The sequence below is a fragment of the Nannobrachium achirus genome, assembly GCF_963921795.1.
Source record: "Nannobrachium achirus genome assembly, chromosome: 11".
Taxonomy (NCBI): domain Eukaryota; kingdom Metazoa; phylum Chordata; class Actinopteri; order Myctophiformes; family Myctophidae; genus Nannobrachium; species Nannobrachium achirus.
In genome coordinates, this window is record NC_137820.1 from 7,410,615 (window position 1) to 7,424,695 (window position 14,081).

The 14,081-nt window shown below is 42.3% G+C and overlaps 1 protein-coding gene across 1 annotated transcript in view; it reads left to right on the forward strand.

Annotated features, from left to right (window-relative positions):
- The first annotated feature begins 2,479 nt into the window (after positions 1 to 2,479).
- Positions 2,480 to 14,081, forward strand: part of LOC308293499 (folylpolyglutamate synthase, mitochondrial-like) — a 47,099-nt gene continuing 35,497 nt past the window's right edge. Inside the window, exons 1-5 of the mRNA XM_080736062.1 lie at positions 2,480 to 2,574; positions 6,126 to 6,179; positions 7,122 to 7,196; positions 9,557 to 9,610; positions 11,695 to 11,759. Of these exons, the coding sequence (XP_080592188.1) occupies positions 2,563 to 2,574; positions 6,126 to 6,179; positions 7,122 to 7,196; positions 9,557 to 9,610; positions 11,695 to 11,759 (260 nt within the window). The 5' untranslated portion in view covers positions 2,480 to 2,562. The remainder of the gene's footprint in view (positions 2,575 to 6,125; positions 6,180 to 7,121; positions 7,197 to 9,556; positions 9,611 to 11,694; positions 11,760 to 14,081) is intronic.

A 14,081-nucleotide genomic window follows, 5' to 3' on the forward strand; every position in this document is an offset into this window, starting at 1 on the left:
AATGACCAAATGTGGTCACACGTCACACGCCACACTTTTTCCCTGCTCATATCTCCGCAACCGTTGACCCGATCCATGCCAGATTTTGCACACACACTCCTTGCCTGCCAAACTACAACCTCTGCCAAAGGACCCCCCCAGCCCCAGGGACCCCATATGTAAAAAATGACCAAATGTGCAAAAATGACCAAATGACCACCCCAACGGGCCTGCTCACGGGGAATTCCTGGGGACCACCCACTCCTGATGCTCCAGAACAGATGCAAAAGTGGTGACGCCCCCAGTGGAGGACCCCCTCCACTGCAGCTCACATAAAATGCCGTAACTCGGCCTAGGAGCGTCCGGGAGAGCCGGGGCCGGTACCTATTCGTCCACCTACGGTCGCTTATCTCCCGATTAGGGAGTCTTACTGGTGTAATAATGAACCTCCACATAGGAGGCTCATAATGTAATAAGACTTCATAATGTAATAATGTATTTTTATTACATTATGAGCTGATTATTACATTATGAGCTTTTATTACATTTTAATTATTACATTATGCGCTTGTTTTTATTACATTATGAGCTGATTATTACGCTATGAGTTTTTATTACGTGTTTTTTATTACATTATAAGCCCTTATTACATTATGAGTTGCTACACACCCTGCCAACTTTGTTGATGAAGAATGGAACAACTATCTGCTAAACATGCAGCAAATGAATACATATGGGGATCATTTAGCTGTACAAAGAGCATCCACAATGTTCAACATACAGTTTGTGATTGTATGGACACTGGGTGTTGATGCAACATCGATAATATCCCCATGTGGTCACAGATTGAGAACCATTGCTCTAGACTGAAAACTACACCAAAGGAAGTGAAAATCAAGTGACAGGAGCACACCAACACTCACTATTTTCTTTTGACTACAGTGCAATTACTAAAAGGTCAGCTGTACAGCCAGCGTTTAAGGGCTGGCTTTACCCTTTCCTATGCAAACCTATGCCTATATCTACAACCAATCAAACAAACAAACAAACAAACAAACAAACAAACAAACAAACAAACAAACCTGGTGTGTATAGAGAGATGTCCAGACGTTTGTTTTGTTTCTCCAGCAGAGTTTCTAGTGTCTCTATCTCCCTCTGAAAGAGGTTGCACATGAACTCTGCAGCCACGTGGAGGCGCTCCAACACAACCACTCTGACATTAAGCTCCACACAAACATCGGCTCCACGCTGCTGTTTGTCCAAAACACACAATATCTCCTCTCCCACCGACGTCATGTGTTCATTTATCTTCAGCCGTAGAGACGCCATTTGACACATTTTACCTCCTTTGTGAGACATTACTCACCGCCGTCGTGAAAAAAAAAAAAAAAACACTGCAACGGGTCTGCTGTTGTCTCTGCACACAAATTATGCCCTCCGACTCTGAAGTCTCTGACTAGCACCAGCACACAAAGGGGGAGGAGCAGTGGCGTCATTTCAGAAAAAAGATAAGGTATGGCAACATGACTGGTGTCTTTGGTGCTTCGCGCGCGTGCAAGACACCAGTCATGTTGCCATACGCCCATACCTTAATAAATACATTTATTTTAAGAAGTACATTCTATTTCCCCCCCTTTTTTCTACGGTTTCTTGGGCTGGATTAGCTCTGGTCCATAGCGTTAGTGGGTCCATAGCGTTGAGCTAGGGCTGGATATGGCAGCCTGGAACGGTTGTTCATGTACAGCTAAACTTGGCATGTTAGTAACATGCCACAATTGAATAATGCATTGCACCTGTGCAGCTGACCTGCGGAACCTGGGATTATACCGTTTTGTCAAGATGGGGACAATACAAGCGTGGAGAATATAGACCTACTATAATAACTTGTTAATACCATTTTGTTATATTTTGCATTTGTAGATTTTACTGTAATTTAACGACATAATAACCAGATACAGAAAGAGACATTCATGGATTTATATTTAAAAGTAACTTTTATTTGCCCCCCTGGACGGCTGGACCCAAGGTATGGCAGCTGCATACCCCTGCCATACCCAATTGGCGCCCCTGGGGAGGAGTAGACCTACCAAGAACCACACACCGGACCCGGGAAGGGGTGGGGTGGAGGCGTAAATATTATTATGCCCCCCCCCCCCCCCCCCCTCTCCTCTAATAATGTCATAATCATATTGAAAGATTAAGATTATGAGTTTTCCCCCCCTTTATCAATCGTTTTCTTTTATACAATGGAGTTTCCCTGAATCCTTTCACCCCTCACAGAAATCACAAATTGGTTTAGTCCGTAGCTCGCTTTGCAGTTCACATCCGGACACACACACACACACACACGCACGCACCACACGCATGCACGCACACACACACACACACACACACACACGCACGCACACACACACACACACACACACACACGCACACACACACACTGACACACACACGCTCCGCCCCATGATGGCGTGCCTGTCCGTCCTCCGCATGGTCCTCCGTCAGTTCGCGGTCTCTCAGTCACTGTGTTGTTGTTGCCCGCTCTCCTCCAGCAGCCTGGCCGCTCCACAGCCCCCAGACATGGACTACCAGGTAGGAGACTCACTGACCCCAACCCTCCATAGCAGCTAGCCATCCACAGATACGCACACCATGCTGGTTTAGTTGTGATTGAGTACTTTATCAAGTTTTAACAAGTTTGTTAACAGTACAGTACATTTTATTCCTGATATCATACTGTTACAAGATTGTTATTATTATTATTTTTTGCATAGGACTGTTGCTTGTCTGTCATTTGATGTTTCGATGAATTGTTGAGATTATACAGCGGTTCTGAAACTCTTTGATGCTATGTATGTCAGTAACAATACAGTTTCTACTCAGCAAAACAAAGGGTTCTGTGGCAAATTGAAAGCTTATTCAACTTCGTGGACGCACTCTGAGCCCCCCACCATAAACCTAAAATACATTTCTAACGCTATGTAACAGAGCTAGACTCGGGTCACCTCTGTAAATAACTTTTACATCCACGACACTCCTGAATTAAAATGTTATTTTTGTTTCATATCAACTGTACGTAGTACGTACAGGTTACAATTGTATCCCCCTAAGATACAGTTTACCGGTATGTCACAGAGGAAACCTTGACAGAATATCTGTTTATAGGCCAGATTGAACCAGACCTTCACCAAAAAATAGCAGATCTATAAGCTAATCATGTTGTAATGCATTGTTAGCTTGTAAAAAAGAAAAATAAATGTCTATGAGGGGGTTGCAAGGTAGGCTATCTTGAAGAGAATTATCTGAGTTCCAATCTGGCTTCAGAGAATTCCCATTCCACTGACACATGCCTTCTCTATTTGAACTATGCATCAAACGTGATGTGGACTTGGGCATATATTGTGGCATGGTCATGCTGGACCTCCAGAAGGCATTTTGACAATGGGTACAATCAGATTGTATGACTTTTCTGTTTGGCTGTAAGTGCTGTCAATGGTCGGTGTTGCAACTCTAGATTAAATTTCCAGTTACAATTGTAACCAAATGGAGTTGATTACATCTGCGTCCTGTCAGGACACACTGGTGGTAATGTAAGCTACGGCAGATGGATACGTAGCCCCATATAGAACCTCACCCGTCGCTGCATACTGTTGTGCTCCGAGACGAGGTCCTATAAAGGTTTCCCCGTGTGTGGGGGGTGGGGGGGGGGGGGGGGAACGCCTCCAACGTTGAGGTAGAAAACACTCTTCCCGAAATTGTATCCACAAAATAAAGGTAGTTCCGAGCTCCCAGACTGTGATAACCTAACCAGGGTCAATAAAACATGAACCAGGGCACGAAACAACCCCTTAAAATCGCTAGTTTTGTCAGCCGGTAATGTTACAAGCCTGGAAGTTGCAGCCGGAATGGTAGCATTAGCGGCCCCTCTGGTCGAACGTAGCCCCAACCGTCGCTGCATTCGAACAGACATTCGACCAGAGGGGCCGCTGTGGATACAATTTCGGGAAGAGTGTTTTCTACCTCAACGTTGGAGGCGTTCGCCCCCCCCCCCCCCCCCACGGGGAAACCTTTATAGGACCTCGTCTCGGAGCACAACAGTATGCAGCGACGGGTGAGGTTCTATATGGGGCTAATGGATACGTTCCTGTCTCAGTAACTTTTCACATGTGTGTGTGTGTGTGTGTGTGTGTGTGTGTGTGTGTGTGTGTGTGTGTGTGTGTGTGTGTGTGTGTGTGTGTGTGTGTGTGTGTGTGTGTGTGTGTGTGCGCGCGCGCGCGCATATGTGCTGCTACCTGCTTTGATTGATTGATTGAAGACTTTATTAGAAGAAGTTTGCATAGGAAAAAGTACAGTTTCATGACGGTACAGTTCACTGGTACAAGGTCTACTAAAAGGAGATCCTAGAAAAGACTAAGCTTATTTCCATTGGAAACCATTGAAGTATCTCATATAACATTGAATGACAGACAGATAGAACACAGTACTATGCAGTAGATATAGTCAGGAAAAAAGGGGAAAACTATTTAAAAATAAAAACGTACCGTAGGTAAATACATAGAGGGGTCAGGGGAGGGGAGGGCTGGGCTATGTTTGTTTGGCCCAAATAATGATTAATTGGACATAACAATGTGACAGTTGGTCATGTGTGCCGTGTTTTTTTTTTCTTTTTTTTTTCTTTTTTTTAACTTTTATTCTGTTAACTCATTCTGTGCCTATCCCGAACATGTTCGGCTTTATTTCAATCCAATCCAATTTTTTTTTTTATTAATTGACTTACCCTGAGCTGCTTGTAGAGTCGTGGGTGGTCCTGGCTCGTCCTACGCTAGCCAGCTAGCCATTTTACATGGTCCGACGATATATTCCATTAAAAATGGTTTAAAATACATTTTTGAGCCCCCCAATGTTCACCAAATGTTCAGCGCCGCTTCCGGAACGTAGTCCAGTGTGCTTATCCCGAACATGTTCGGCTTTTTTAATGAAATGAATTATTTTATCGGAGGCCTCAACGAAGCCCCGGTCTAGACGTCCATCCATGACCGGGACTTAGACTCGGCCATCCACGGGCCGTATTCGCGCTAACGGCCGCATCGCGCCGCCCACTCCAATAATAAATCACATCTTTAGACAGGATTTTCTCCGGATTGTGTTCCCAGACCCAAAGAGAAAGTTTTTTGCGGCTGAAATAGCTTTAGATCGCGCTTCTAAATGGGTTAGCATTTTGGCTACGTGTCAGCTAGCTTCCTCCTCTCGTCCTCCATAGCATTGACTGGAGTGAAAACACAAGCCAGTTGGGGGAGGGTCAACGAAAGCTATAATGAAGGTCTATGGATACATTTCTGGCACTCTAGCGCCCTTTGTGGCCGGATGGCACTGTATGAGTTAAACAATGAATGTCAAGTAGAACAAAAGTCACTCACTGCTCCTGCCCTCATTCTAAGTTCATTCAAACTCCTAAAACAAGTAGCAAATCTACAGAAACAGTGAAAGTAGCAGATCTACAAGCATTGAGAGCTTGTAGAAAAAAGTGTCATGTTCCCTGAATGTTGAGCTGTGAACGATTTGTGAATGAATAAATGCATTCTTTTCATGACCCATCCCATGATTTTTTTCATTTTTGAAACTAACTTATTTCACCTCAATAAAAAATCGTGATTTTTAATCGTGGCATTCAACATCGCAATAGTTCAGTGAATCAATTTTTTTTTGCACACCCCATATCACATACTGCATAATGAGCTTTCTTTGTCCGTTTGTCCCATAGAGTATATATAAAATAGAGAGCGGACGAGCCCCGCCCCCACTATCATTTCAATGCAAGTGCTCAGTGGCGTTTTGAAGCAACGGCTACGTGCTAGCATGTAGCTAATCCAGGTGCATTCTGGGGGAAATTGGAACCAGCGTGGTTCCAAAATGACGTCACGCTGCTCTCCTCTCCTGTCTGGAGTGGAGGAGGCGGGGCCAAAATGCGCGTTTAGGCTGCAGTTCCAACTTTGGCCACCATCGGGGTTGCTTAAAATCTAGCCCTGGGTTCTGGGGGCTTGGTTTGTCCTCTAAATGTTCCGCAAGTGTGAATATCTATGTTCCAAAAATCCAACCAAGTCTCTCTGCATCACTTTACTTTTTTTTTTGTTTTTCCCACACAGGAAGCAGTGTGTGCTCTCAACACACTCCAGACCAACGCCAGTCTGTTGGATCAGGTGGGTAATGATGATGATGATGCCCTCTTCTCTTTCCATGCCATATCTGAAGGCAGCATTCAATAGAAGTGCCTTGTCCAAACTCTCCTGAACTTGAATGCAGCATCTTATGTTTAGAGATGTGACCGAATATTCGGCGCCGAATATTTTCGGCCGAATAGTGCCAAAAAACACATATTCGGTTTCGGTTCGGTTTGATTTTACAGCCGAATAATTATTACCGAATAGTACCGAATACCAAATACCGAATATTACCGAATACTGAATACCGAATACTACCGAATAATGTAGAGGATATTCAATATATATATATATATATATATATATATATTTTTTTTTTTATAACAATGATTACATTGATATTTCTTTATGATTCAATAATTCAACTATATGGAATGTTAATATTTTGAGACATAATTTGTCTTTTATTACAAATTTACTACACAATAGTAAATAAATAATTCTACACAAAAATAAATATGTTATGTGTGCATTCAAAAGTGAGAAATAAATGTTTTATGGAACCATATGGTGATTATTATTTAAGTTAGGTTTTGCCATAATCATGTCTTTTGCCATAATCAGGTAGCTTTTCAACAAAGGTACAGCAATGGTGCAAAAATGTGTAATACAAAATAAACGATATACATGTATTATTCGGCTATTCGGTTTTCGGCCAAATGTTTCCAATATTCGGTATTCGGTTTCGGCCAAGAATTTTGCTTTCGGCACATCCCTACTTATGTTGAAAGACCATGCCGTTACGCCACATCTCCCAGTATTCACTTGATGATTATGCTTAGTTCAGTGTGGTATCAAGCAAAAGAAAATAGCCGACCTCAAAGCTCACAACGTGTCATGCTGCGACGTGTTGTGAGCTTGGAGGTCTGTTACTTTCAGTCTCTGCCCCTCCAACGTTCTCTGCATGCTCCTGGTCATCAGGTGAGAAGAGAGAGGCTGAATCCTCAGCTCCAACTCAGTGCTATGAGAGGATTCCTGGAGCGAGCTGGACTGACGGTCAGTACTCTAATCTGTGTGTGTGTGTGTGTGTGTGTGTGTGTGTGTGTGTGTGTGTGTGTGTGTGTGTGTGTGTGTGTGTGTGTGTGTGTGTTAGGGCATTAACGAAAAAGTCGACAAGTCGACTTCATTACACAAGTCGACTCCCACCAGAGAAAGTCGAAGTTGAAAAATAAAAATAAACGTTCTATTGTGAAAATAGCAGATCTACATGCTCACAACTCCTCGCGTTGCGAGGCGTTGTGAGCATGTAGATCGGCTATTTTCACAATTTCTGCCTCTGCCTTGACAAATTGTCCAATGTTTTATTTTGTCATTTTAGAGGTATTAAAAAAGTCCTTAAATTAGCACTTTAGAAATGTGCAGATACCCTCTATACACATAAACTTTATGTTGGTTTGTTTACAGTTGAGTGAGAAAACAATGTTGCACATTAAGTTAATCGTCCGGGGACCCCCAAAATAATTGGGGGGTCGTTTGTGATGTGATGACGTCATCTCCAAGTTTCAAATGTGTACGTCTTTTGGTAGTAAGTAAAGCCCTGCTTCATCATACAAGACTGTCACACCAAACTAGTGAAAACAGACGATCTACAGTACAAGCACACTGTAGATCTGCTGTTTTCACTAGTTTAGTCACTAGTTTAGTCACATTTTATAGATGATAAATACAATACGAATGGTTTTGGACGTACAAGGTTTCCACCCGACAACGACGATATGCTATAAACATAAGGTGCTGGGAGTGAGAATAATGTAGGGGATTAAAAAAATATGTATGGGGTGCCCTGAGACAAAAAGGTTTGGGAACCCCTGCTGTAAGGTTCCATTCTTAGGCCTACACTCAGAGATACAGACCCGTAAGGGTCCTTTTTGTTGCAATTGTACCCTTGAGATACAGACCCGTAAGGGTCCATTTTGAACCCCCTCAATGAACCCAGAGGGTCCCTGGACCTCATTCGTTTGTACCATTGAATTTGTATTTTAATGAATCAAAATGTTAAGATAAGATAAAATGTTAAGATAACCCTAACCCTGTGTTTTTATTTTTTTAATTAAGCTATTGAGACGAAGAACGCAAATCTGTGTCACTTTAGATTTGAACCACTTTAACCATTATTTTATGCTTTAACTATTAAAGAATAGCAGATATGAGTGCCACGCTGGGAGCTTGTAGATCTGCTATTTTTGTAAAATCAACAACATGTGTGCAAGTCTTTGAGTATTCGTAGCTGCTTCTACAAATGTCTTCTAAATCCTTCTTCTAAATCAGTGGTTCTCAAACCTTTTCATGTCAAGGACCCCCAAAATTACAGTATTTAGCCACGGACCCCCATCTCAATACATGGAACCCCCAGAAGCAAACATTTGAGTTAGGGGGGCACGGTGGCGCTGGCGCAGTCAGTAGTGCTGTCGCCTCACAGCTAGAAGGTCCTGGGTTCGATTCCCGCCGGGGGACACTGTGGGTGCTGGGGGCGTGTTCCCTCCTCTGCGTCATCAGTGCCCACACCCTAGGTGGGGTTGGCAAAAGGGCCTTTCTGTGTGGAGTTTGCATGTTCTCCCCGTGTCTCCTAGGGTAGATACCCTCACAAAAACATGCAGTAATCCTGGTCTCTATAAAGCCTCCCCCTGGCCAGCCGGGGCGCCTGATGGAGGGGAATGGAACTGGTTGGAATAACGTGTTCCTTCCACGCGCTACGTCCAACCGGGGAAGCTCCCCCTGTCAGGTGATAAGAAGCGGCCTGCTCACTCCTCATGCATTGAAGGAAGCATGAGCTCAGTTCGGGGCCCTCCCCAGGTTGGCAGAGGGAGAGTAGAGCCCAGGATCACAGCTTAGGCAATTGGCACCGGGTGAAAAAACGGGTTACAAAAATCGTGGGATAAAAAAAAAAATTAAAAGAAAAACATTTGAGTTAGAAATGCTCCCTTTAAAAATATGTATTATTCAAAGATTTGCACACATTTTCACGACTTTTCAAAAACAGCAGATCTACGAGCACGCAGCGCGCTGTGAGCTTGTAGATCTGCTATTTTCCAATAGCTAAAGTATAACATAATGGTTTTAAGTACAGGAATAGTTAAAGGGAACATGGATGGATTTATGATGTTATGGTGTCCCAACTTGACGCGTTGACGTCACCTCGACCCGGGCCCGCGCCTCATATTGGGAAACACTGGGTTTCGTCTTAAAGATACTATTGTTGCTTTTCATGTCTGCTGTTGATTGAGCGCTTTTGGAATGCAAACGGCACGAGGTGCAGTCACACATTAAGACTAAAAGAGTGTGTGTGTGTGTGTGTGTGTGTGTGTGTGTGTGTGTGTGTGTGTGTGTGTGTGTGTGTGTGTGTGTGTCCGTCCAAGGTGGAACAACTGGACCAGCTCAATATCATTCATGTTACTGGAACAAAGGGAAAGGTGAGGGTTACACACACACACACACACACACACACACACACACACACACACACACACACACACACACACACACACCAGGGGCATTAACGAAAAAGTCAACAAGTCGACTCAGTCGACTTCATTACACAAGTCGACTCCCACGAGAGAAAGTCGAAAGTCAAAGTTAAAAAAAAAAAGAAAAGAAAAAAAATGTTCTATTGTGAAAATAGCAAATCTACATGCTCGTGTAGATCGGCTATTTCCACAATTTCTGCCTCTATATATTTGACAGTTTGGCCAATGTTTAATTTTAGAGGTATTAAAAAGTCCTTAAAAATGTGAGGATACCCTCTATACACTTAAACTGTATGTTGGTTTGTTTACAGTTGAGTGAGAAAACAATGTTTCACATTAAGTTAATCATCTGGGGACCCCCTAAATAATTGGGGGGTCTTGTGTGATGTGATGACGTCATCAATCGATAAAGTCGACTTCAACTCAACTTTTTATGAGTCGAGTCGACTTGCAAAGATCACAAGTCGTCACACACACACACACACACACACACACACACACACACACACACACACACACACACACACACACACACACACACACACACACACCCCAGTGTTAATGTTGACAGCAAATGTTGATTTAGTTTTAGTCATAGTCTTTTGAATGAAATTCTGTTTAGTTTTAGTCATATTTATCACCTGAAATATTTACTATTATTCTCGACTAAATATCTTAAGGTTGCCTGACGTAATGCCTGATTTTACACTTGGTTGTATGCTGAAAATAGCAGATCTACAAGTTCACAACGTGTCACAGCGCGACATTTTGTGGCCTTGGAAAACCTTCTTTTTTCAGAGGGTAACACCCGAACACAACCAAACATTCAATGACCTTTAGTTCTACTGGATCCACTAGACCCTCCCTAGTCTAGTTTTTATTTGGTGACAAAATTGTCAATATATTTCGAAAAAAAGTAGTCGACAAAATCAATACTGTCGCACGCAAGCACGCATGCATGCGTGCGTGCACACACACACACACACACACACACACACACACACACACACACACACACACACACACACACACACACACACACACACACACACACAGGGCTGTCACAATATGACATTTTACATGACGATTCATTGTCACTCAAATAATTGCGATTAACAATTTAATTGTGATTTTGTCTTTAACAATTACATTTCTGTTTGGCTTTTAGGCTTTGAAGTTGCACATGGCCACAGATATGACACACAACCTAAATATACAAAGAAATGACAGACAGGACTTTATTCTTCAAAAAGGACATTGATACTGGAATTAGCCAATCTACAAGCTTGTAGAGCTTGTAGATCTGCTATTTCCACTCTGAAAATGTATAAAATATATGAACATTTTGTAAACGATTATGACAAAATAATCGTGATTATGTCAAATATTTGCGATTAGACGATTATGTGATAATTGAGACAGACAGACACACACACGCACGCATGCACGCACGCACGCACACTGAGCAAACTGTTTTCTCAAATCTTTTGATTGAATAGGCTACTTTTGAATACTTCAAGCCGTGCTTCAAGCCGAGCTAATGAAACAATGTGTGTGAATCTTTGTCCTCACTAATGCTCTTTCTGACATTTTTGTCTACTCACTCTGTGTCTCATTGGCCTGTTAGACAGTTGCAGTAACCCACCTACCAGTGACATCATCAATGCTAAAGATTGAAATGTACTTTGTTCATTATTAGTGTTGTCCATACTGCCATACAAAGCCAGAGTGCAGTAACTACTAACACAAATTTAACTGAAAATGTGTTTTTTAACCCATTTAGGCCTGAGATTATTGAATGCTTTAACTATAGAAAAAAATAGCAGATATACAAGCGCACTGTGAGCTTGTAGATCTGCTATTTTTCAATAGTTAAAGCATAAAATAATGATACACAATAAGGTGTACCCGTTCTGAATGGGTGAAGTGTTTCAGCTGGTCAGCCAAATGAGATACAGAGGGTATGTGCATGCATAAAGTGGCTTTGTGTGCATATAACATCGGCTCATGTTTTCATATGCTTGTTTCAGGGTTCAACGTGTGCGTTCACCGAACAGATCCTCAGGAGTTATGGCTTTCGAACCGGATTCTACAGGTACATTGTTTATTATACTGTTATTACAATTACCTAGAATCCCATCCCAAATACTAATTGAAGCAGAGGCCGGGTACACATCCGTTTTACAGTACCACCATCACACTGACATCAAGGGCATTCATGAATAGTGATTTTTAGCATTTGAATTATTCGACCTCAAAGTATTCGAATAGTCGAATGTTCGACAGGACTGTCCAAACTGTCAAATATTAACTAAGCAAGAGGCGAACATTGTGAAAATAGCCGATCTACATGCTCATAACGCCTCGGTGTAGATCGGCTATTTTCACAATATTTATCTGCGGAAACGAGGCACATTAAATGTAATACCTACAATTCCAAGTGCTTGTCAGGGTGGGGGTCCCCAGTTCAAATATGTTTATTTTGAGGGTCACGGCCTAAAAAGGTTTGAGAACCCCTGGTATAGAGCATTAACAAATTCATCCACCAGGGGCATTGACAACTCATTCTTATGACTTCCTATCTAGCCAAGTTTTATAAACTAAACGTTTTTTTTAAATGTATACAGTATTATACAGTATAATATACAGTATTATACTGTATATTATACAGTATAATATACAGTAATATACAGTATACTATACAGTATAATATACAGTATTATACTGTATATTATACAGTATGGGCATAAAGCCATCAACATGTTTTTGTAGAACCGCCGATCTGACCAATATGCCCATATCTCCATATGCATGGGTCTCCATATATGGGTATAAAAGGGAAGTTACTGTACTTGGACAATGTACAGTTGTATTCACCGATAACATCAAACCACCAATGCTGCATATCATTGGATCATACTCCCACTGTGCCCCAATGCTGCATCTCATTGGTTCTTATTTATATTCCATTTCGTATGCATATTCACACCATGAACACCCAAAACTCTTCCCACTCTGGACGTGGAGCCAATCCATTTAGTCACAAGATCTTGTTAATACTTTCCCATGGTTAAATATTTATTGGAGCTGTGTGAAGCACAGGCTCCCTATACGTGGCCGTGTGGGTGGGTCTGTCTGTGTGTCTGTGTGTCTGTCTGTCTGTCTGTATGTAGCCTGAACTTCCTAAACTTCGGCACGCCACTAGTCCCACAGTTTTGCCACCACACACTCGCGCCATATGTCAAATCGACCGGCTTACTCGGGAATCGTGGGCTATTACTTTTCTAAGAGAAAGGTTCTATAGTTTAATTGATATTAATTTATTAGTGAATTAATTTTCCCCATTGACTTATAATGGGAATCGCAAAAACTCACATTCAATTATTTGTCTCTCGCAAACCATAGGGGCTAGAGTTTCAAGACTTGGAGAGGAGGTTCATAATGATTTCAAGGATTAAATAAAAAATAATTGTGTCATTTGGCCGCATGGTGGCGCCATAACACCCCACTTTACGTTTTGGCCTGTAACTCTTGAACCGTAGGTCGGAAAATTAAAAATATTTTTTCCCTGGATTCCTTGGGTCATGACGCATCTCCCCATATAGGCCACGCCCATTTGCGCCATGATAGATTTTCCGCCATCTTGAATTTTCTCCAAAACACACTTTTTGCTCCTTTTCCTACATATTTTCTTCAAATGTCACAAAAATCGGTACACATGATCCACACACACACACACACACACACACACACACACACACACACACACACACACACACACACACACACACACAGCTCCACTTCACACGGGTGTGATTTTTTTATATTTATGAAGCACAGCCACGCGCGCGTGCGCGCACACACACACGCACGCACGCACGCACGCACGCACGCACGCACGCACGCACAGTCACACAGTCACACACACACACACACACACACACACACACTTAACTACTTTCTACCTGACCTTGACTGAAGTAAAACCATTTGTCTATTTTATACAAGCTGGCTATTCACAAATAGCAGATCTGCAAGCTCACGGCATGTCACCTTGTCCCACGCTGTGAGCTTGTCGATCTGCTATTTTCATTCATTCATTCATTCATGCATTCATTCATTCTTTCATTCTCGGGAGCTGGGGGAGGAGATCTCAAAAAATATTATATTAAAATATTTATTTTTGTACTTAAATCCTCTCTTCTGGGCTTAGGGTCCGTGGAACAACACAATAGCAGATATACAAGCTCATAGCGTGTCACTTGGAGATCTGCTATTTATGTATAGCTAACGAATGTGACCTATATAATTAAATGAAATGTGGAGGGACAAGTTGTTTAACTGATGAATGTCTCTTCTTGCCGGCCTTTGCACACAAAGGGGGCTTGAGCCCCTGCCCTTTCATCCGTCTGTAAAA